The sequence below is a fragment of the Apteryx rowi genome, unplaced genomic scaffold, assembly GCF_003343035.1.
Source record: "Apteryx rowi isolate R43461 unplaced genomic scaffold, aptRow1 scaffold_260, whole genome shotgun sequence".
Taxonomy (NCBI): domain Eukaryota; kingdom Metazoa; phylum Chordata; class Aves; order Apterygiformes; family Apterygidae; genus Apteryx; species Apteryx rowi.
Window position 1 is genome coordinate 746,149 of NW_020448975.1, and position 25,769 is coordinate 771,917.

General features: G+C 37.8%; 1 protein-coding gene across 1 annotated transcript; it reads right to left on the reverse strand.

The window, feature by feature from the left end:
• Positions 1-491: 491 nt before the first annotated feature.
• Positions 492-25,769, reverse strand: SLC25A40 (solute carrier family 25 member 40). Its single transcript, XM_026067684.1, is given in 12 exon segments — positions 492-859; positions 7,858-7,938; positions 10,135-10,216; positions 10,526-10,564; positions 10,566-10,636; positions 15,000-15,173; positions 16,844-16,968; positions 18,730-18,797; positions 21,332-21,411; positions 21,414-21,437; positions 22,653-22,712; positions 25,676-25,769. Coding segments are annotated over 12 exon segments (1,005 nt in total). The 3' UTR covers positions 492-752.

The following is a 25,769-nucleotide window of genomic DNA, read 5'->3' on the forward strand; positions in this document are numbered from 1 at the left end:
TCAAGTTTATTCCAGGTTAATTCAATATTACTGTATTGGTGAGCTACAGTATGTTTCTATTTAAAATCATCAAAATATAAATCATTTTTATGGTACTTGATGGCTATTTAGTAGTATGCTATTTCTTTCTACCCTCAATGTCCATGGATACACTGTATTATTTTTAATAATAGCACAGCCGCAAGGACAAACTGATAGGACAAATGTCTCTAGGTGCACAATTAAGCATTCATGGAAGACTTGTCCTTATCTATGCTCATATTTTTTTGAACAAAAGTCCACAAAAAATCTTATTTACCTATTTCTGAAACAAGTTGCTCAGTATAAGATTGAATTACAACACAGAAATACTCTTACTCTGTACAAATCTCATTTCCAGTTAATGGGTGCATGTCGTCTCCCAGGAACAGTGGCAGTGGTTACTCTTCATTGCTCTGTCCAGTCTCAATTTTTTTTCCTTCTGACCATCACAGAAGAACAATCAGAGCATCTCTTTTTTTTTCCTCTCTAGCCACAGAAGTCACAAAATTTTGAACAATGGTTTCAGGGTTATGTGCATTTTCTTAATCTTAACCAAAAAGCCTTGAATTTATACTTCGTGAAATAATTAAGAAAATGAAGATGTATTAAGTTACCAAATGTAATAGCTGCAATTCACTGGAAATTCTGGCATACTCCTAGACAGAGTCAAATTTGGCACAACTTTCATCATATATTTTGACTGTACACAACCAGGTGAAGAATTAAGGGTGCTAGTTCTTTTTTTCATTTAAGTGACGAAAGAAAGACTTTCCATATTCATACGTGCTGATCATTATGGCACAAGCAGGAGCAACTTTAATCAACCGTGGAATGATACCTGCCCAAAAAGAGAAAGGGAAAATATTCACTATCATCATTTGTTTTCAGAAGGAAGCACTGTAGTGCCATTTAGTGTTTGTAATACACTGATACCACGGTATATCATTATAGAACTGGGATTCTAGATGTCCACATTCCTGAAAATAACAGAATTACTGCCTACAGCTACTACCAATCTATTAACCTTATGCCACCCTGTGTGGCCTGCCTGCCTCAAGCCCATGGTGTCTCTCCCCTGTCTCTCTCTCTCCGCAGAGGTGGAGCAGCATAACCTGCGTGGCGAGTCAGAGGCAGCACTGGTGGCAGCCTGCATGCCCTCCTCTAAGTGGCAGTTCAAACCTGCTGCCCCTGTGGGACAAGCAGAGGTTTGTGACCTCTTGGTCAGGAGGGCCAGAGGTGCAAGAAACCCTGAAGCCTGACATGGGGAAAGGCAAGGAAGAAAGGGCACAAGTACCATGTTGGGCTGTACCCCGCATCGTGGGCACATAATCGCAGCCCTTCAAACTAAGCATTAATAAATTAAAAAGACTGATTCCCCTGCCACTGTCTCCCCCAAGACCTACTGCCCCTTTATTAAAATGAAAGGCTCCTGGTTACAACTGAATGCAGGTGTTAAGGGCTCCCATCACCATCAACAGTGATCTTGTGAACTGAGTTTAAAAAGTGAGTGAGCTTACCCCGAGAKAGGCAAATGGAGGCAGATCCACTTGTGTAGCCACAGCCATCTAGTTCCATATGAAATGCAGAGACATCTCCATGGAGCTAGCACAGATGACACATGACCTACAGAAAACTTGTGTCCTTCTGGAACAGTAGCAGGAGGCCAGGYGGAACACCCCAGGCCATCTCAAATGGCACCACGTACCTAGCTGTGGGCAACTGAGCTGAGCTAGTGGCTGATCAAGAGAATGTCTCTACACTTCATTAGTCACATGTCAAGACCTAAAGGTAGGTATCCTGATCTGTGAACTACATTCCACCCAAAACATCTAATTGTAATACTTTGTGCAGTCTTGTATTCTTCTCAAATCAACATTCTGAAACATTCAAATCCTGTTATCCCTCAATGATATCACTGTGCAGCAAGTAAAGTAATTTAATCTCTTCCTTCAGTGAACGCAAACAAGTCTTGCAAATATTTGGCCAGCTGCATAGCCATTCACACAAGATGGTCCAATGAACCCATGCAGCGTTGCCAACACTTGTAGGTATCCTGGTTTTGGAATGACTCTTGCAGTTRTTCATATACGCATCAACTCCCAAAGGCTTATTTTTATCAGAACATCTTGTAACTTCCTCGTTAGGCTGCTAGAGTCACGCATGGCAACACACGTGCATTAGAAGACTTCTGTGTATGGCAGCAACACAGTATTGCCCCAGCCATTCAACAGAACAGGAAAATAGCAGCCTCAGCCATCAGGGAGAATTACTAAAGGCAGAATGACAGGGGRGATCTCTTCCCTGGCAGGCTTGGAGAAGCGCACTGGGGCCTTTGAGTAGCACAAAGTACAAGTACTAGGGGATGCAAGAAAGCTTAGAGCAGCTGAGATGAGTATCCCAAGGTAGACACACAGGAAATAAGGAGCATTCTGTGACTCTGAGCACATTTAGTATACTTTCAAGGTCAAATTGCAACTGAATTTGAATTCAGTTGTCACACATACAAAGGAGGGGATACAAAAGCAAAACATTTTAAAAACAAGTTCAGAAATGACACTGTTTTAGTCTGGTAATACTTGGGCTAGTAAATTATTGATAGAACTATTTGAGTGTAAGTATGCAGCAAAGCAAAAATGTCACCCACAGTTAAAAATCTGTGTTTAATGAATGACAGCAGTTGTTCATGAAAGATATTAACCAGCAATTAGAATTCCTGAGGATGGGTAATCAACTTAAACACACTGTCACTATCCATCTGCACTATCATGCAAGGCTGAAGACTCTTATTCTCTCAGTTCCTGTCACATGTGGTAATCCCAAACTTGTCTTTATGCATACTCAAACTACAGGTACACAGAGTGAGACATGCCAGCACCACTTGAGTTACCTCTTAGGAGCAGAATTCCCACTCAGTCACCATATAGGAAAGGGAGAGAAGGTAGACAGTGAGCATCCTTGTGGATGGCACATATCTTTACTCCATTAAGTGATAAGCAGCCTATACTTTTCACAGAACAGCAGTCTACATGTACACTTGCAAAATGGATGACTCCACACAGTAACCTCCATATTAATATTTACCCAGAGATGAATTTTGGACTGAGAAGTGTGAAGCAAAACTTCTGAGCATTTGCCATGAAATCCATTTCTTTGAATGGTGGAAGAAGGTTTAGTTATAGAAAGGTTGAAGGACCGAGGAACATCATACCAAGTCATCACCCAGGAAACTATGTTCATCACCAAATTGATATAGGTTGAAATGACTGCAAACATCTTGGTAAACACTTTGATGTTTAGCAAGACATAATTGATAGTGGTGATGAACCATGCTGAAGCACAAGTATTTTGATAGGTGAGAGATGAAAATATGACTTTCTGTAATACACAAAAATAAACATCTAGAATATCCAGAGGTACAAACCATCATCTTTCTTGAATGGCTCAGTAGTCACCTATTACTCCTAAACCCATGGATGAAAGCATTCAGCTTTCTCTCATTCAAATTAGGCCGCAACCCCCTTTTGCTCTATGAAATAACGAGGAAAAGACAGATGTACTGTAAAACCTCCCTCCATTCAGAACACCAAAACTTCCACTTGCATCAGACTCTTAYAGAAAGAAGAAATAATGTATCGAAAGATTGAAGAGGGACAAATTACATAGTGTAGAGTTCTTCATATTTCAAGGACTCAATACATCTGGTGTGATGTTTAGCAAGTTGTAGGGATCTATTCTGATGTAAAAGAAAAAAGAAATAAGGAGAAAGAGGGCGCTGCAACTGTCAGAAAAATAACTGGCACCTCCCAGTGGCATCTTCAGGACTGCTGACAGAAACCTGATAGCTCCATGGAAGAGATGTTACCAGCCGTAGGATGACACAGTTTGAGAATGGCCGGGTCTGAAGCTCTGCATTGCTACAGAGCTGCAATCTTGCATTTCTTGTGGGACAGTGGATACAATACCACATGATCTAAAAGTTGTTCAGAAAGTTCTTTTTTAAGAAGTGAAGACTTCACCAATTTTGGGGTTAATGTTCTCACAGAAAGGCAGATATTTTACTAAAGACTGAATTCCTCAGGTACACTAAGGTTTACAGCCAAGAAGCCCTTCTCATTAGTATGGCAATGCTTATTACAGCTCCATCTTGCAGACTGCCCTAAAAACTGAYTGGCCCCACAGTAATTCACCATAAAGTTGTCACAGGGTACTGAGACATTCAGATCAGCTGTCAGAGAAGTTCATATTCATATGGGGTAAAAAATATCTGGCTGTTGGAGAAAGGAAATTTTGGGGGAGCAGAATATAGCTAGGCTATGAAAATATTTTTGGTTTTAGTTACCAAACTAAAGAAGAAGAGGTTTGTTTCATCTCTGGATCGCAACCCTAGACTTCAGGAGAGCGAACTTTGGCCTCTTCAGGGACCTACTTGGAGGAATCCCATGGGTTAGGGCCCTAGAAGGAAGGGGCATTCAAGAGAGCTGGTTAATATTCAAACATCACCTCCTCCAGGCTCAAGAGCGGTGCATCCCTATGAGTAGGAAGTCAAGCAAAGGAGGCAGGAGACCTGCATGGATGAGCAAGGAGCTCCTGGCAAAACTCAACCAGAAGAAGGAAGTACACAGAATACGGAAAAAGGGACAGGCCACTTGGGAGGAATATAGGAATGTTGTTAGAGTATGCAGGGATGCGACGAGGAAGGCTAAGGCCTGTTTGGAATTAAATCTGGCTAGAGATGTCAAGGACAGCAAGAAGGGCTTCTTCAAATACATCAGCAGCAAGAGGAAGACTAGGGAAAATGTGGGCCCTTTGCTGAACGGGGTGGGTGTCCTGGTGACGAAGGATGCAGAGAAGGCAGAGTTACTGAATGCCTTCTCTGCTTCAGTCTTTACTGCTCAGGCCAGCCCTCAGGAACCCCAGACCCTGGAGGCAAGAGAGAAAGTCTGGAGGAAGGAAGACTTTCCCTTGGTGGAGGAGGAGTGGGTTAGAGATCATTTAAGCAAACCTGACATCCACAAATCCATGGGCCCTGATGGGATGCACTCACGAGTGCTGAGGGAGCTGGCAGATGTCATTGCTAAGCCACTCTCCGTCATCTTTGAAAGGTCATGGAGAACAGGAGAGGTGCCTGAGGACTGGAAGAAAGCCAGTGTCACCCCAGTCTTCAAAAAGGGCAAGAAGGAAGACCCAGGGAACTACAGGCCAGTCAGCCTCACCTCCATCCCTGGGAAGGTGATGGAGCAGCTCATCCTGGAGGCCATCTCCAAGCATGTGGAGGACAAGAAGGTGATCAGGAGTAGTCAGCATGGCTTCACCAAGGGGAAATCATGCCTAACCAATCTGATAGCCTTCTCTGATGGAATGACTGGCTGGGTAGATGAGGGGAGAGCAGTGGATGTTGTCTCCCTTGACTTCAGCAAGGCTTTTGACACTGTCTCCCATAACATCCTCATAGACAAGCTCAGGAAGTGTGGGCTAGATGAGTGGACAGTGAGGTGGATTGAGAACTGGCTGAATGGCAGAGCTCAGGGGGTTGTGATCAGTGGCACAGAGTCTAGTTGGAGGCCTGTAGCTAGCGGTGTCCCCCAGGGGTCAGTACTGGGCCCAGTCTTGTTCRACTTCTTCATCAATGACCTGGATGAAGGGACAGAGTGCACCCTCAGCAAGTTTGCTGAYGATACAAAACTGGGAGGAGTGGCCGATACACCGGAGGGCTGTGCTGCCATTCAGAGAGACCTGGACAGGCTGGAGAGGTGGGCRGAGAGGAACCTCATGAAGTTCAACAAAGGSAAGTGCAGGGTCCTGCACCTRGGGAGGAATAACCCCATGCACCAGTACAGGTTGGGGGTTGACCTGCTGGAAAGCAGCTCTGCCAAGAAGGACCYGGGAGTGCTGGTGGACACCAAGTTAACCATGAGCCAGCAATGCGCCCTTGTGGCCAAGAAGGCCAATGGTATCCTGGGCTGCATCAGGAAGAGTGTTGCCAGCAGGTCGAGGGAGGTGATCCTCCCCCTCTGCTCAGCCCTGGTGAGGCCCCATCTGGAGTACTGTATCCAGTTCTGGGCTCCCCAGTACGAGAGGGATGTGACACTACTGGAGCAAGTCCAGCGAAGGGCTACAAAGATGATTAGGGGACTGGAACATCTCTCTTATGAGGAAAGACTGAGAAAGCTGGGCCTGTTTAGCTTGGAGAAGAGAAGGCTGAGAGGAGATCTTATCAATGTGTACAAGTATCTGAAGGGAGGGTGTCAAGAGGATGGGACCAGACTCTTTTCAGTGGTGCCCAGTGACAGGACATGAGGCAACGGGCACAAACTGAAACATAGACAATTTCATCTGAACATGAGGAAATACTTTTTCACTGTGAGGGTGACAGAGCCCTGGAACAGGTTGCCCAGAAAGGTTGTGGAGTCTCCTTCTCTGGAGATATTCAAAACACGCCTGGATGCAATCCTGTGCAATGTGCTCTAGGTGACCYTGCTTGAGTAGGGGGGTTGGACTAGATGATCTCCAGAGGTCCCTTCCAACCTCAACCATTCTGTGTGATTCTGTGAAACTGCCATCTAGAAACACAAGTTGTATTCTATGGCTACTTAGGACACAATGGATGACAATGCAAGAACTACAATTTCCTGGAAACACAATCTTTTCTATTTTGCTAGAAAGAACATGCCAAGAAGTAGAAGTCTCTGCTGGAAGTCTAAAAGGATCTGCGATGGCCTTGTTAGTAAGCTGCTGCCAAATAGTTACAAATCTGTGAAAAAMTTCCATATCATTCTCCAAGAAAGTTTTCTGAGATCTGGCTGAATCCACCATGAATGAGTTCCTGAAAGGACTGGTGAACATCTCAGAAGAGAGTCAATCTTTTCTGTAACTCTAGCAGTGGAATAAAAAGAAATTCTCGGTTTCAGGACAAGGTAGCAGTGATAAGGGATGTTTGCTTCAGCACTGGGATGTCATTTTTCTTTCTGTCTCTTATGTCAGACTTGTCAGCTCACAACGTGTCTGTTCTGGCCACGCACTGGAAAAGACACTCATAGGTCTTGTGAGGCCACATGAGCCTCTATGATCACTACTTGATGCCAGGAAGTCCTGTTACAATTGAGCTGCAGTTATRAAAGTAAAGAGAAATAACATTTCCTGCTGGACCTCTCAGGAAATTGGCCAGCCTCATTGCTGCAGGTTTTGGATTAGTACTAAGGATTAGGTTGTATGATTAGGTAAGTCTCACTGATTTCAGGTCTTGGAGTGGCCTAGATCTGAAAAAGACCCCACAAGATATTCCTGAAGACTTCTTTCCTGTTCTATAATTATGCAAGGTCTAAATGGCCAAGGTAACTTATGATGGTGAGTGATGCATATGTGCTGGTTAGCAGTAGAAATACTATTGCATGTAGTTCAGGGCTAAAAAGTGATCTTTGATAAAGCTATCAAAAACACTAAAAGACTGTCTTTAAGGCCATCCAAGCAAGAAGAAAAATAAAATACATCAAGGAATTGGAAACTTTCCAAAACTTGAACTGAACTCTCCCCTTATTAGCTGCCAATAAAACAACAAAACTAGACTCTCATATTTGTTATGCCCAACCCCTTTATTTTTTTAAATAAACTGTGTTCATCTTAGATAGCTGTAACCTAGTAACTTGTAAGAGATTACCAAAATTCTCTCCATACATATGCATGTCTGCTGCTGTATATATAAACCGACTATTCTGTAACTGTAAGTGTTCATGTGTGGAAATAAAATTTAATGTATGCATATTTGTATCTATAATCACTTGTTGATGAAGTAACTCTCCCTCTATTATGAGTTTTTTAAAAAGATATTAAAAGATTTACCAGCAAATAATCCAGTAATTCCATTTTTAGCGACAATTTTCTTCATAACTGCCCATGTAGATGTACAGCTCCTCTGTGGAACTCAACATAGTACAACAAAACAGTGAATTAAGCAATACACAGAATGTCACAGAAAAATATGCAATGATTAAGTTTAATTCATCATACATTAATTTTATCCATACTATTTATACATGATGTTGAATTCATACAGTATACAAATCACAATCTTCAACTTAAAACAGCATGACATGAAAAAAAATCCATAGTAATACCTGGAGTCAGATATACGGTGAGAGATAATATTCCTTACTAGCCGTAACTGATATAGTTGAAAAAAATAGACTAGCAGATGAGCAGAGCAAGTCCCTCTCCATTTCACATTATACTAAGCTAAAAGATCATTGTATCTCAGATTTTCAAACAAGAACTTGCCTTTTTGGTAAACTGAATCTAAAGGTAAGTTTTGAGAAAGGATATAGTAAGAATGAATATAATAATTAAGCTAGAACACTACATGATGTCTAAGTTTACAAAATCAAATTGCCAAAAATGCAATCTGACTTTAAGAAAACATAAGTGTACGATGCAAACCACAGCCTCATGTAGAGCTAATTCATATACTATAAGTAACCTAACTGCAGCAGCAGCAAGAAGCAGTCTACATTGCAGACATAAACGACCGTTTTGAACAGAGTAACTTTTTTGTGGTATCTCACTCTGCACATGCATTGATCTGTAGTATGGAAGTAACTCAGAATGTTTTTTCTAGATGAAACTTAAAACAGATTCACAGAATATATTCAGCTGGAACATCCTATAGCATCTGAAGGCTGCTAAAGATATTTTGCAGCCACAAAGACAATAAGTAGATGTAGTCATAGTCAGTGTCCAACTGTAACAGCAACCGAATTAGTAAAGGATTAAACTAATACAAATTATAGATAACCATACTGAATTTTTAAATAAATATTAACCTAATTAATATCACCCTAGTAAATACATGAAAGCTACCTGTGACTCAAAGTGGTATGYAATGAAATTCTGACATTCATTAGCACAAGGAAAAAATTAAAACACACTAATAATTAAAATCAAAAACTTTTTTGACTTTTGACTATTCTGCAAAAGCAACATAAATGTCTTTCAACTATTACACCAGAAAAAAATAATTTGCTTGAGAGAATGAAACCTCATGTCAAAATATGAACTGCAAGTTTTCAAAAAAATCTTTCTGAACTAGGTCTTGAAAGTAGTTTCTAAGCAGATGGATTGCTGTTTGAAAAATTAATCTTTTTACTGTTCTATAATCTTAAAGCCATGATCTAACAGTTATTGAAGTTAATGGAAGTCTCTTACTGGTCCAGGTAAAAAAAGTTTTTATATGCAACTTGCATTGGTATAAAATGCAGTGGTGCTTTACTGAACACAGAACAAAAACAAAACTTCTTTCCTCTTTCATCCTTCTAAGCTGTTGGGATAGTCACTACTTCATAATTTATCTCACTAATATGCCCTCGAAAGTCATTTATTTGAAATCCCACAAAAAGAAGGTAAAAAATACAAAACCTGAGCACAGTGCTTTCCCTCTCTAGCCCAAAATTTAGCAAAAGAAAAATATTGTTATGAAATAAAATGCTTGTAAGAGTTGAACTGCTGGTATTTTTGTTTTCTAGTAGTACATGGGAGTGGACGTGCAAATATTTTATCATATTATTTTCATCAAATCTAAAGTCTTTTTCAATAAAACACCGTTCACGTGAATGTTTTATAAGAAATGAATTTTGCCTATTTAAATTAAATATAATTTACTTAAATGTAGAAAAATATGCAATTGGTCTGCCTAACTCTAACAGCCCTGAATTTTGTCTGTAATTTATATCACTTTATTAACCTAAATGGTATTGTACCTTCTCTCTCCTTTATGTCATTAATGGACATATTACATTCATCCTAAAATATCCTAGAAGATGTTAAAATTTGGAATGGAGAAAAGGCCTAGTGATCAGATTCTGACATAAACTTTAGAAGAGATGGAGACTTAAAACTCCAACTAAAATTCCATATAACCACACGCTTTATTTTTTCCTTCTTCATTGTTGATAAACAGGTAAATCCAGCTTTATTGCATGTAGCAATTGTCAAGATTATCATTAAACAGTTCTGCAAATTTTACCAAGCACTCTGATCTAAAGAGAATTATATCTGTTGAACAATAAATATGGTTGGAAGAGAGCTTAAGACAGCTGTATAACAATCTAATTCCCAGCAACTTACTTTTTAAGGTCTCTCTCTCCCAAAGTTCAGTCTGCCTATGTGTTTTCACTACATCAAATGGTAGAGTTATGACAGCCGCAATCTGTCAGGAAAAAAATATCAATTTAATGTTAGAGCAATTAAATTTCAATTTAAAATTTTGAAGTCCATGCAAGGTAAAACTAATTTGATATTTCAAGTACCTGATATTACTAAAACCTTGTATTTCAGAACATCATAGATTATTCAGGTACATCTAGTTGGCTTGAACACCAGGCCATATGTGTTTAAAGTAGATGCATCCAAAAACATACACCATTTGTGAGAGAATCATGTAAAACCATACTAGTTTCAAATAGCTTAGTAGTGATACTATTAAAGAGCAGTATTAGAAACAAAAATATGTACTTACAGAGCCAGATGCTGCTCCTGAAGTAAAAGCAATAAAAAAATGTTGATTCATGTGTACCAACTTTCTTGCACATCATCTTCTTGAAACGTTCATAATTATACCAATATATTGCTATGGTTATAAAAAAAAAAAAAAATTGCACCAAGCAACACATTTTTATGTCAATATAGAAATTCACCTAATCTCTTTTATCACAGATGTAAGACTTCTGTGGCAACAGGAGCAAAGAGAAACAAGAGCTGAAAGCAGAAATAAGAGTGTTCTCTGTGACCCTCCATGGACAGCCTGGTCTGCTCCCATTCTCTCCATGCATTTATTGCAAATTTCTACATATGATACAAATTATCATCAATCATTTCTCCATTCCTGTAAAGTAACTCCTACCTTAATACAATCTAATCCCAGCACTACAAAATTCATTAACAGTTTTTTAAAAATGCAATTTAACTTTAATCAAAATGTTAGTTTCTAAATATTAGCTGTGGTTTCAGAGTTATTTCACACATTTCATAAATCTTATTAATTCTGTAAAAAATGTCTTATACTCTTTTGGGACACCGAGTGTAAAACTTAATTCTTAGAGAACCAAGAAATATGATTTTGCCCTCTGGGAATTACTGAGGTTGGGGCATGTCTTTCAACTTAACAACTTTCAGGAATAACATTTCAGGAATAACATTTCTTTCTGTTTTGTTCCACTAAACTAAACCTCACTCTTTCTGCATTCTAACTGAAACTTTTTAAAGTAGATATTACTGTGCTGAATTTTGGAGTGATTCCTTGTAGAAGTTGGTCAAAATAAATACCGCTAATAACAGATGCATACTTTGAAAGATAACTGGGTCTTATTTCAGCACTGAGCTCTGTAGGTTGTGGCAGCAGAGCAATAGCAAAGCATCTTCTTGTCATGGAGACCGTCAGCTCTTATCTCTGGCCTCCAACATCTTGCAAAAGTAAATGAAGACAGTATCTTAGAAGGCATTCTCAGAGTTTGGTGTAAACCTACTATTGGAATGTACATAACCCTTCTTTAATATAAATGATCCAAATCCAAAATTTTGCTTGAGCACCTGCAGGGCTCCTGCATAACTTTTAAGTTTATATTCTCTGCAACACTGCTTAAAGAATGACTCAGGTATTACTGGTAACCTGATTCTTGTGCTTATAAACATTCACAGCTTAAGTTTTATTCAATCTAGCTAGCCTTCCAAGGAACATGCTTGAAACATGTCATTCATACTTGGGCTAGTAACACAGTGAGATCCTAAGCTACTCTGTGCTGCTAACACAGACTTTCTACGCAGCTTGAGTGTTTTCACAGAGCAGCTGCTCTCTCAACACAAATTGTTACACTGACTTTAATTCCTCTTGAAAGAACTAACTTGAGCTAACTGCAGCAAAGGCACAGACTGTGCTGTAAGAATACCAGAAACCATGATGTTGTTGGGGGATCATTCAAAGAGTAGAAGCCAAGGACACATATCTTAACTGCAGAGAGAGTGTTTATAAGGAGAAAAAACAAAACAAACAAACAAACAAAMAAACAGAAAATGCATTTTGAAATGGTGTTAAGCAGCTTTAAACAACCTTAGGTTTATAGCATCACAGTTTTGTGGCATTTCACTTTGTTGTTTAAAAATAAATACATTCTCCTTCCCTCATGCATATAATTCCCTCTCCACTTTTGGTTCAACAATAATTCTTAACCTAAAAGGCAGTAGATGCATGTTAATCTCCACCTCGTCTCCTCACCTATCCAGCATCCCACTACCTCTATGAAGAACAGGGCACAGACAAGTGCCTGCCAGCTGTGGAGCAAACACCAGAGGGGTTTGGGGAATGACTTAAAGTCAGTGGGAAGGTTTTGGGCTGAGGGAGGAACAGCAGGCATGGATGCAAGAATCTGAAAAGTGTAGAGAAAAAACACACACACATTATCACCTTAGTGCCCTCCTCTTTGTGCACTCCCTTACAGTGCTCTGATCTTCCCAATCTGTTAAAAGCAGCACAGAGAAGGAAGATCATGAGCTCCTGCCATATTGCTACAGACAAAAATCAGTAAAAGAACAAGAGTTTCTTCATGAAATCAGACAACAGGGATTAGAAAGAGAATTTTAGCGTTCCCTTCCTTCCCTTGGGAAGAGAATGCTAAAATTCTCTTTCTAATCCCTGTGCTTCCAAGGGAAGCAGAACAGCCTAAGAAAAAATTTGGGGCAACACAAATTTGTGGGATAGGCAGGAGAACACAAATGACATCACTTGCTTCAAGGAAATTCAAGCTTTGTTTTATCAATATAAAAAAAGATAAAGCATGACTTGTATCTACAGCATGGAAGGTGATCTCAGCAGACAAGAACACTTTCCTTCTTGTCTTGAATCATTCCCAAAAGACTTTATTGCAGGTAAGGTATTCGGTGGGGTAGCAGTTCCTCAGTGTGCAGGTGGAACACATTCCTAACCTCAAAACAGAGATATTCAACCAGATCTTTTCAATCCGATCTAGGCCTCTTTGGGAGGTCTAAGATAGTCTTAAAAAGATGCTTCTCATTATCTTAGTGGTTACTGATCAGGGCGTGACACCAACCCCACAGCTGGTAGCTGTCTGGAGCACAGATCCAGAGGGTTTTTGCTCAAATCCTTGCAGAGAGCATTTCTGAAGTCTGGCAGCACAACTTGGGAAAGAATTCAATTGTGAGAGCCTTTTGTGGATGCACCTGATCAAGCAGATCAGACAGTAAATCCAGATTTGGAGAACATGGTTTTTTACCTGATAAAAGTACCAATTTGCTTACTGTCCTTTGTGAATATTAAGGCTTCATCATATGGGTTAAGTAAAATGAGAAAAGATCCTCCCCCTTGATAAGTTCTTGATCTACTCCTTCGGACACAATTCCTCTTGGATATAGTTTAAGTTCTGCCAGATCAAACTAACTGGGTACAGAACAGCAGGATTCACAAGCAAAGATGCTTTGGAGGTAGAAGACTGTGGTAACAGAACAGAAGAGTGAAAAGGTCCTGTGCCATCATGGGAACCAGATTCCATTGCCTTTAGTGAAAGGCTCTTTGGAAAGGAATCAGGGTCTTGAGATGACAGGGTGAATTGAAGGGAACAGGCAGTTACTCTGTTCTAAATCCACATATGATGGTAATAAGAAGAAATGATGGTGAGCAGTCAGCTACATTAAAGAGAGAAAGGAACTCTCCTGAGTTAAGAACAGCACAAGAATCTAAATGTGACCATGCAAGCCAGTATGTCAGAATTGTAGGCACAGGGCATACCCTGCTGATGATAAAAAGGCAGCAAAGTTCAGGCACTCATTTGACCTTTCTTTTTTGTGGGCACTCTTTCATGACACCCAGAATGATCTGGGCAACAAGACCGTGCAAAGAAATCAGGAAAGATCAGTTGCAGAAGAATTCAAATATTTCATTTTAGTCTTTTGTCTTCTGGATGAGAATAGATCGTTCCTTTGGTTGACACAGACAGTACAAATTAAATTAGATGTCAGATTCTCTAAAGAATGAGGCAGCAGGATAGAGGATAGCAGGTCAAACACTTCAAAGGTTCTCTGCCTCCAGAAATAGGTCTGAAGCATTTTTATGGGCCAACACAAGGTGTTCAAAGTGTTATTCTGTTACCATCTACAGGACAGAAACTGCTTCAAGGACACCAGTCCTTGGAGGATTCCCAAGTGCTCTGACAACAAGGTGACACACTATGTCTCAGATACCTGTCTTGTCCACTAAACAGGCTTGCAGAGACAGTGGCTCCCACCACTGGCAGCAAGTGGGAACACTGTCCTTGACCCATCTCTTCCAGTTACCTCTGTAGATCAGGAGACAGCAGAGCTTAGATAAAAGGGCACAGTGTGATCTCCTCCAACCCAGTCATCTCCTCTGTCCTTGGGCTGCTCTGGAACAGACTTTTTTCTTTTTCTGGACTTCCAGCTTTGGAGCTGCTATAGCAAGTGATGCTCTAGATTTTTCTTTTTTGGGGTACCTATAGGAACTAATTGATCTTGCTAACAAAAATTCCTGAAGACACTACTGTGTCACTCTCTCTTTGTACATGTTTTGAAGATTAAGCATTAGAACACTTAGATAAATGCTGTTCCTCTGTAAGTAAACAGCTGCTATGCCTCTTAGACAGAAAATTTCCTGCTGAAAGAGAGTAGTCTGTGAAAACAGTCATTGCATAAGCTAAGGATCAGAAGAAGCAGTGTAAACAGAGAAAGGGAATGTAACAATGAAACCCAGCCAGTGTCTACAAACAAAACTAAAAAAAACCCCTCAGGTTAAGTTAAATTTTTAAAGACTTACAGACAAACACTCAAAGGAGAACAATGAATAAATCTCAATCTTTCTTAAAGCTAACCATTAAAGTTACATTAAAAATAAGGGAAAAGTCTAAAAGAGTTTATGAATAAACAAATTTTCATACCTAACACAAGCTTGCATGTGAAATAAACCCTACCTGAGAAAGGTACATCTCTAAGAACAGTAGAACTCCAGCCTCTCCACAGTGAAAGCCACCCATCTCTAGCTACTTCATTGCTGATGTACGTGTACAGTTGCTTGTAAGACAACTAGTGAGACAGCATTCTAGTTCTGATCAGCTCCAGGGGACTCACTACAGTAACTGAACCGACTGAAAATGAGAAAAACGTTTGTTTATTGGTTTGTCTTTTTTAAAAATTCAGTATTTACTAGTAACATTTCCTGAACATTTAAATACTAGTCATGTCTCACCTTGCTTTATATATTTGGTTCCTTTCAACTCTCCCACAATTTTTCCTTAAAAGAATTACCAATATAAACTTCCCTTTCAGATAAGAATATCATATGTATTCACAGTACCTAAACTTTCTGGGCACACAGGCCATTTACTTATTTCAGTATTAGCATGATATACCCCAAGTACCTGTTAAGAATCCTCATTTTCAGATGTGTTATATAAAATAGGCTGAAACTTCAAATACTCCTTTAAGAGTAACTTTCAATAATGATTATTTTTAAGTGTAAGTTGAAGAAAGTGTGCTAGGTTGTTTTGTTATAGATAAAACGATAGGTAGATATTAAGCTTTTATTGCTTTCTAAGCATCTTGGCCAATACTTATTTTAAAATACTAGGAAAATCCAGTAGGTATTCTGCATCTAATAAAAGAATTCGCTTGCATCTTGGTGGCAAGATCAATGAGTCACCACTCACTAACAAGCTCCCATCATATAATATTTAACAGACTTTAATGACATTACTAGACCTAAGAAGTTTTCTTCTGTTGCTGGCATAAGGTTTCTTCTAAATGTAAACTGAAGATCTGGAGCAGTCTAATATGATTAATTTGCCACATGACCATAGAATAACAGTTCTTTTTCTACTAGGTTTCCAGACCCTCTCATAGCAGTCACAAGTAGAATACAGAACTAGATCCCCACGTCTTCTAAGAAAGTTCAAAAAGATATAACCTGAACTAGTTTTACAAAAATAGACAGGGGAAAAGATAAAGAAAATTAAGAAAACAGAAAAACAAATTCAGTCCCCTTGATATCATAGAGGAGCAAAACAAGTCCAATTTTCATTTTCCTTATAACTACCTGTGTAGCTTCCATTATAGAAAATTATGTTTATAATTTAGGTTCACCACAGAACAGACCTTAGTAGAATTCTGTCCTTAGCAGAATTTCTAGGACCATAAAGTTTTGAACAGATTGCAAACACTTAGAAATGTGCATTGACTATGCTCTCCATTTCTACTTAAAAATGTGCACCTTTATACTCTCGTATGTATGAACAGTATCTAAAGACAAAGTCAAAACACTCTTAAAAGAAAAGGAGGAGAAACATATCAAGAAAAAAAGTCTTAAACACTGCAGAACAAACATGGATACGTATTCAGTAGGATAAATGTTTTGGTATTGCATCATAGGCCATTTTGGTATTGGTTTGGTATTGCATGCATTACAGGCCATACATTTATCATGTAGCAAAGAGGGATTTAAGCAGATAACTGGAATCAATACTGATGAAACACAAATTGTTGAATTCCCTAGAACGTCTCCTGAAATTTTTGATCAAAATCTAGGAAGTGTTATCTCAAACATATCTGTAATGAAAGTGCAACAGCAAAAATGCATCATGTCATTCCAGGTAAGAGGGTTACATTACCCAAGAAATGTTGGGTAATTACAACATTGCTTCCAGCTCCACATAATATTGTCACACACTTAAAGTCACAGCAAATTTAATTTAAAAATGGCAAAATAACAGAATACGAATATTTTATTTAGTTTTTCCTCTTTAAAGAGATGACAACTTACATCTACTTAAGGAGCCTGCAAGAACTGGAATGTGGTCACCATCTTTTCCTAGTCTAGATTTCAGAGCTTCATGCAGTTGATCATAGCATGTAAAATAAATTACTGTGGCAGGAAGTGCCATTATTCTAAAATATAAGAGAGGGAATCTTAATACAAGGAAAACAGGATCATAAGCTAAATAAACCATCTTGTACGGATATTTTGCTTAAATGAGAAAAAGTTAAACCTTCAGCTGTGTATTGCTATGGATGAAGAAAAAGCATTAACGCAATGGCTTTGATTCACTGACTCTAGTTCAGTTTCAAATTCACAAGTCTCCCACTTTTTTGGATTTCCATTTCATTATGAGAAACCTTAAGTAAAATGATGGCAGACTGATCTAAGCCAAAATATATTTCATGTCAGCTTCAGAATTTTTAGTAAAGCAATGGAATTGAAAGATCTGAATATGAAGCAGGCAAACACAAAACTTCATGGAAGTACCTACTAAGCTTAAACTTTTATCCATTCAACAACTGAAGAATGTTACTTCTTTCTTACGTTATGTCTTTCTTATTCAACATGATTCTTACTGTTTGAAAGACTGTGGGGTGAGTGAATATAAGCTTTTTCCATTCTTCAGAATAGTATGGGCCATAATAACAACAGCTAGATCTTGTGATCATTGAGTGTTGGGGTAATGCAGCATGGCTTACTGTAAAATGGCAATTATATTTCTGTTTTATGTAGGCACTCTGTGCCAGTATAACATGCAATATCATTACCAAAAACCAGTGAAGTTGCATGGAAATGCATGGAAAACCAACAAGTCATAGTTTAGATCTTTCAAAAACCGTGCATCTCCAGTTAAGAAGCTGGTTCCTCTCTGATGGAGTACAGAACATATGTTGAAAGAAAAAAAACCTCTTTGTCTTGGCTGAAATACAGACCTCTTACTTCACCTAGATCCTAAAGCTTTATTTTTTGAAATAGCCACATGCTGCAGGATAGCAAGCTCTAGCTTCACCATGCCTTGCTCTTCTGTGTCTATATACTGAGCACTGTGTGCAAATCAAAGTGTACCAGTGCTTGTCCGCCAGGCTCTATGACTTGGAACAGGAGGACTGTAACACAACATCTAGTGACTTACAAGATTTGGATGTTGCTTTAATAATCTACATGCTAGATCTGACCACTTTCTTGGATTGTTCCACAGAGAAAAACTTAATTATAGAGGTTTTAATTACTATCCTTACTAGGTTTTTGTGAAAATCAAGATAAAACAGATGGGGTTAGCCTGAAGAAGAGAAGACTGAGAAGAGATATGATAACAATGTTTTATTACGTAAAAGGCTCTTGTAACCCAAAAGGAATGATCCATTTTTCCATGAGCAAATTGGATAGGATAAAAACAATAAGATTCCTTGGAATAAATACGATTCTAGTTAGATACTATTTTTTTTTTTTAAAGTAAGGATAATGAGGTTCAAGACAGGAGTGTCTGTGCAGATAGCTGTGTCACTCATCGGAGATTGTTAAGAACAAGCTAGGATAGCAAGTGTCTATCAACAAATGTCTAACAATCATGTCAGACCTTATGATCCGACGATGCTATCAAGGGGATGATTCTACCTTTGAAGGGTAGAATGGAAAGTCTGATGTCCCTGCTTAACAACTGAGGATATATCAAAGAGGTTATAAGGAGAAATCTGAAGATCTGTCTGAAATTATATTGTCTCTAGAGGTTTCTAATCAAACCAAGTATATTATTTGTAACTTGAGAATTTACCAATTTTTAAAATCACTTCAAAATAAAGCATGCTCATTTGTCTAAGTAATGAAGTATCCTTCATAACCATAATCTGTAAGTTGTTAAAACAAAAACAAAACAAAACCATTCAACTTACAGTGTTGGAGCAAGTCCACTCCACAGTGATTTAATTCCTTCTATTTGAATAATTTTCACAAACGCATCCTAAATTTATAACCAAGGAAAGAGCAATAATTAGCTACAAAACTTTTCTAGTCAGTAATAATATTTTAGCACAAAGAACGCAAAATTAATGTATTAAAAAGTATGTTTTAAAAATATTTTATCACTCTGAGATCTCAATGTTGTAATTGCTTATGCTAGCATAAGCAATTTAATCATACAAATAATTCCACTGAGCTGAATAGAAATATTCATGTGTTTGAAATCAAGAATTTTCTTCCATCTTTAAAGGACCAAGGCATTAAGTTTTTATCAGCAACTGACAGCACTGTGAATAAGCTATTTTCAGAACTAATACAACACAGTAGCAACTCGTGGAAACTTCCCCAAACCAATCCACTAAAATATATTTTAATAAATACTAAAAGCTCTAGGTATAAAATAGGAATTCACTCTCCATCATTCTTCAAAACTTGCTTTCTGTGACAACTTGAGGACAACATAACAACGTATGTGCAATGTATGTGGTTTGGCTGGTTTTATTTTGTGCATCTGTATGTTTGGAGTCTTATAACTATTATCATAGCTGTCCCATATATTTCCCAGACCACTGACAGTAGAGAAGTACAGAATCTTGAAGATCATTCAGCTATCATCTTCAAAAGGACAATAGTAGTAGAATACCTAACTTTCCTAAACTTTGGGGGGGAAGAAGTTGAGATTTGATGGACTGGAATATGCTTAAGATCAGATACTATCACAGATCCTCAAAAATCACAAAATCATGACAGACCACAGAAAGTACTATGAATTGCACTTACAGGAAGAACAAAGGCAAAGAGCTTTAGAAGAGACACCCCTGATGGACAGATTAGCTGAGGTCAAAGAAAGTTGGATAAGGAGAAAGAAGACAATTTATTAAGACAAGGCTGACTTGAAAAAATGGAGCTTTGAGAGGGAGTCAAACCCCAGAAGGTCCTAACACAATTTCAGAAAAAAGACACGTGAAAAAAAAAAGCAAGACAGAAAGTGGCATACTAATGTTTTATGTTTTCTCTATGTGTTATTTTTTGTATACTGTTTATATGATAAAGTGATATATTTTAGTACAATTTGTAATATCTGCATCTGTTTGTTTCCATTACCATGTGTCCTTGGACAAGTAATTCAGGCTGTTCGAGAAGACTGCAACTAAGAATGAACTTGAACGACTGCGGTATCTGAGGCTGGGCAGCATCCAGAAAAAATATCATGCACACAGCAGCCTCTGACAGCAAAAGTGTCTATTAACTGCTGATTTATTATGCTTTTTGTTTTGGTGATATGGAGTATTATTGTCAAAAATCATGCTAACTGGGATCTATTTTCATTAGTCATTAAATAGGAGGAGAATTCTGTTGGTGGATACCTATTTACATTACTGTTGAGTGCAGACCAGTAATTTGATTTATTACACTACTGAATATAAAGGACCACTTTTTCAAGTAACAAACTGACACGGCTACACAGCAGCTGACAATCCAATCAAAACATTCATTCTTGTATACAACACATTTTCTGGATTTTCTTATTAGAACCTTAATACAAATCTATACAGTATTCAACATGTGCCAAATGTTTATATTCCAGCTTCAACAAACTTACAATCCAGGAAGGTTAATAAAGTATTAGAAAAGGGATGCAACTAAATTCAGTGACTGAGCAGAACATTTATATGTCTTACCAATTATCCAGTAAAACATTTTTAAGGTGTTATCACTGGCAAAATACCATGTCCATTACAATTTTATTTACTGCACAATTGTCCAGCACTGCTTTTTAAAAGTGAAAGGAAATGCAATAACTCATAGTCAGTCTTCTTCATGGGCATAAAATAACGTCGCTTAAAAAGACCTTCTAAAAATTATGTGGTTAGTTGAAAAATTCAGAAAAATATTTATGAAGTTATTAATTTCAATAAACTTTGAACTCTGTAAAACTATTGAAAACCTTTTTCATGGACACTTCTTTCTTCTCCTCAAAAATTTGATTCTGAAAAGTCCTTGATCACACACGTAATTTAATGGCAGAGTCAAACAAAATCTTATTAACGAAGTAGTATCACAACCTCCAACAGCAAGTTTGGGTTTGAAGCTGCTTCAAATGTCTGGGTAAAATCCTAGTCTTACAGATTTCAATAGATCCAGAACTTTACACATCAACTTAATTTTAAAACCCCATCTGCATTGTTAGTCCAGTTCAGGAGCATTCTGGGAGATCTGCAGATATAAGAGAGGTAAGCTGGTACAGAGAAGTAGCGCAATATAGTTCAAGTGAAGAAAATGGCATTAGTGAGCTAGTACCTTGTGAGGAAAGCAGTGCAGCTGCTCTCTTCTTCGTCCTAAGAAAGGAATTAGTATTTTCACGTGTAGAAAGTATCATTAATCACTACCTAACTTATACTGTGTAACAGCATGAATACTCTCTCATTGATAACAGTTTCTACCAGAATTAAAAACAAAACACAATAAATGTATAGTATGCCATTTGAACATGTTTTCAATGCACAGTTTTAAATAAATATAAAATGTTCTTACCAATGTCCCTTTGAAATGCCCAGGTTTTTTATACCAGGCTTTGCTGTCCCTGTTCTCACAAACACATATATGATCCATAGGCCATTGGAGTATACAAAACACTTTCCTAATAAAATGGTATATAAGAATAAAGTTAATGCTTGTAAGATTGTTCTTATTCAGCAGCATTTCCAGACCGCATATAATGGAAACATACATTTATCTCTGGCTGGATAAACAGGGACAGAATAATCTTGGAAAGTCACTGACAACAAATTAGGTAAAAGTAAGAAGGAAACAAATACACTCCTTAGCATGCCAGACTAAATGAAACTGCATTCACAGGCTCTAAGAGACATGCTTATGTTATACTACCATCTGCTGAAGGCTAAAAAAAAAAAAAAAAAACACACAGGACCTAGATATCACTAGTTTATACAACTTTGTGAACATCTTTCCAACTTTTTAATCTTTTATTAAGTATCCTCAGCATCCACATTACAGGTGGAGGAATTACATCTTAGGCTAGACTATATTTCTACCAGATTATCCTTTCTACTTGTTTTTGATTTCTTCTGTATTATATACTTTGAATGTGTTTGACAAAATATATTAATTACTCCCATTACAAAAACATGCTTTGAGGTTCATGTTACGTTTTCAGATTTCTGAAGGGTTTAGAATTTACTAAAGAACCAGGGTAGAAGGCATAGTGTTTTCTCAGATTTATAGCAAGGGTGACTCCAAATATGCATCTCCATGTACATGGAATTTCTACACCTGTCACCTCCTTTCTTTATAAATCTCATTTATTAATTACAATTGAATAGCAGGAATGATTGGCATATCTTTGAGTGCACAGTATGTTCATTTATTTAGAACCCAAGTGATAAGTGGCTTAGCTAAGACTTACTACTCTTTTTCAGAGCTCTTTGGATTCTGGAGGAGATGGACTGGTATAGTATCCTGATCACACGAGTCCTCTGATAGAATATTTAGCTATTTATTGATACCAATTTTTTTTTAATTTACTCAACTGAGTATTAATTGTACATTGTCATAATGAAAATACTAGGAAAGACAGAAAAATGCCTGTTTAAAATGGCACGTATTTATGAGATTTCTTTCCTGTGTCTCTTCAGTAGTGCCTTCTTTCTTTAGCAATTTCAATGTATTTTGCTGGTTTGCTTCTCCCACCCCTTCACTTACCCCACAGAAACAAACATAACTATAGGCAAACAAACTAAACACCCTGAACATAGCTCAGAATTACAAGAACTATGAGCTGTATGCAACAGCAAAGAGCAAAATGGGTCCTCAATTACATGACACATTTATTTACCTTTGGAGAATGGATTGCTTTGGGCTTGCAATYGAATTTTGACAACATCAAGAGGAGCTACTAAAACAAAACAAAACAAAGAAGTCACTTAGAAACACACTGCATGCCCTTAAAACATAGAAGTGTACAGATGCCTTAACGCAAACTTCTACAACTGTTGTTTTTCAGAGGGAAAAGAAAACTGTTTTGCAATGTACTCAGCCAGAGAAAAAAAAGAAGAAAAAAAGAGCATGTTTTTGCTGGACAAAATATCCTGTATGGTTTGCAAGTGACCAGGTATGTCTTTTCTAATTTACAACAGTCACACAGATGACAAATGTTAGAGATACACAAAGCTCATCTAAAATCCATTGTGTCATCTTGTTCAAAAGTGCTGAGACTTGTGCTATTACACTGCGCTGCTGTGCTTGCTAAGTATAAGGAAACACACCACACAGGTGTAAGTGACACACCACAGAGGAAACAAGGCGTACGAGATAAGCTTTTGGCCACAAGCATGTATAATATTACAGCATTTTTCATGTATTAATTCTTACTCCATTAACTGATTTTTATAGTGATGTTCAAAAGAAAAAGGTTAAACTTGCAGTCCTCTTTCCTTCTTTACTGTGCGTACAGAAGTTCTAAAACTTTAGAGTCGTTGAAAAGCAAGTGAAGGTTTAATTGCTTCCTCTCCGCCCCCTAAAAATTGTGGATCTATCCATTCTGAAGAATGGATAGCCATACAGTGGCTGTACACACTACTGAAGTAAGATGCCATATTAAGAACAAGYCACTTCTGTGCTGAAACTTTTCTAAATTAATATTTTGTTCAATGTCATGAGGTCTCATTGAGATGAACTGCGAGGTTTAATAGATTTCAAACTATTTAGTAAGAAAACAAAACTATAATACATACTTTATAATGTCCAATGCACAAAAGTATATCTTTAGTAAAGATCCAAATAATCCCTAATCCCAGAACAAGTGCTCCACAGACACATCTCTGGAGATTATCAGGCAAGATAGAGCTCTATCAGTTTATGTTCCTGGAAATACTCCACGTGCGCGTACTTAAGTACACAGCACATATATGAAATGAATCTCACATATGGCACAAGCTATACTTTGAAAAAAATACAAGTGTACTTCCCCCATTAATATCATGGTATGCCCATACGTGTCCATACAAGAGGATTCTATCATTAACCRCAAATAAATCAGGTAAAGATGCACTAAGCAACCAGTATCTGGTAGCTATGCTGTCCTCACTGTTCAGTTGAGAAAATCACATAGAAGTTGATGGTTTATCTTTGACAATGGAATGCTTGCTCTGCTATACATTCTGTGGCTTGAATATGCATTTAAATATATATATATTCATTATACAAACATATATTCTATTTTACAAATTGACTGAATTCCATCCTAATTATTTTGATAGCAGGATTCAGCTCCAGATTTTGACCCTGACATTTAGAGGTCTACAGGTGACCTAGGTGTCTAAGTTTCCCCCTATAGTCAATATATATCTAATAAATATAGTCAATGGGGCCAAAATGTGTCTCAGCACCCTAAAGGAGATATGCAGTGGCTGGTCAGTTGGACCACTCCCTAGCCTCTACTGATCTTATTGACTAAGGGCTTGATTCAGTTGCCTAAATACAAGCAGTTAGTGCCATCTGAGTCTCTAAGGCATCCAAAATATCTACACAGTGGGCAAATATGACACAGCACCTATGACCTCATTAGGCAGCAGCTACAGGCCAAGTCAAATATTCTAGCATATGTCTCATCGTACTACACCCCTATGTGCAGGTAACTAAATCACACCTTAGATCTCTATTGACTAATAGGAGCTTAGACACTTAGCTCACATTTATATGTCTAAATGTAGGGATCTAAATATGCCTCTTGCAGCTCAACTTAGTTGCTTAAACTTAGGCATCTAGTAGAATTTTAGACACTTGTATATTCTGCTTGGTCTCCCAGCTCTCACTTCAAAAAGGAACTGGTCTTCTACACCTGTGTCATATTTGCCAGACCCTGCTGAGGTCTCTGATACCTAGGGCACCTTAAACTGCACTAGAATCTTATGTACGAGTAGTTGAATTCCATCTTGGGAATTGCAAAAGTCTGATCTAGCTTTGTTTGCTACTCACCTAAAATAACAGGACACACAATATAATAACAGAATGAAAAGACTACAAATTTGGCAAGTTGTTGGTAAGGACAAAAAAAAAAAACCTACTTAAGTTTACCTATTTTGTAAAAACTTGGAAATTTTGAGGGGAAAAACTGTCTCTCAAAAATAGCACAATTCCCTGCAGCATAATCAGTGTTAAAAGTCAGAACCAAAAGTTAGCTTAATCCAAAAAGCAGCTGAAATATGAAGTATAAGCTAATGAGCTTGAAGAACTCCAAGGGATGTGAAGTGCTGAATCTAATGAACCAGTACCTTCTTAGCTACACATGGGGAAGGAGGTCCTGAGCTAGATGACTGAACAAGAGGTAGAAGCTGAATTCCATTAGACTGTCCAGAAATTAGAAAGACTAACAAAAAAACAATCCTTAAAAATAATATTTAGGAAAAAAATCATTGATAAAAAGGTGCAACTGTGTAGGACATCACAGCAAAATAAATTGATGTTACCACTGAAGTGGTAACATGAAGGGGACATTTCACAGAGGCAGTCTTGCAGGATTCATGTCCTGTAAAATACATATTTATTTACAAACTATTTTTAAGCAGTAGGAAGTACGGAAACTCATTTTGTTTCTTACAGAGAGAAAGCAATGAATTACTATACCAAAAAAAAACACATAGAAAAGAAAGGTTAATAAAAATTATTCTTATTTTTAGAAATAGTTAAAGACTGGGTTAAAGGGACTGGAAAGATTTCAATTAATCAATGCATTTGTTACAATACACAAAATTACAAGAAAACTGTATTTTTATATATGCAGATATCTTGCTGGTTCAAGCTGAAGAGCAATCGCTTTGCAAAGATTCTCTCTATGGCAAGCTTAATAGTTTGCCTTACTGAAAAATGATGTAACTATAGCTCCCAAACAAGATGCAATTGCTTGCTGAATACTAGATGTTTTATCTAAGTCACTATCATCCATTTCAGCCAT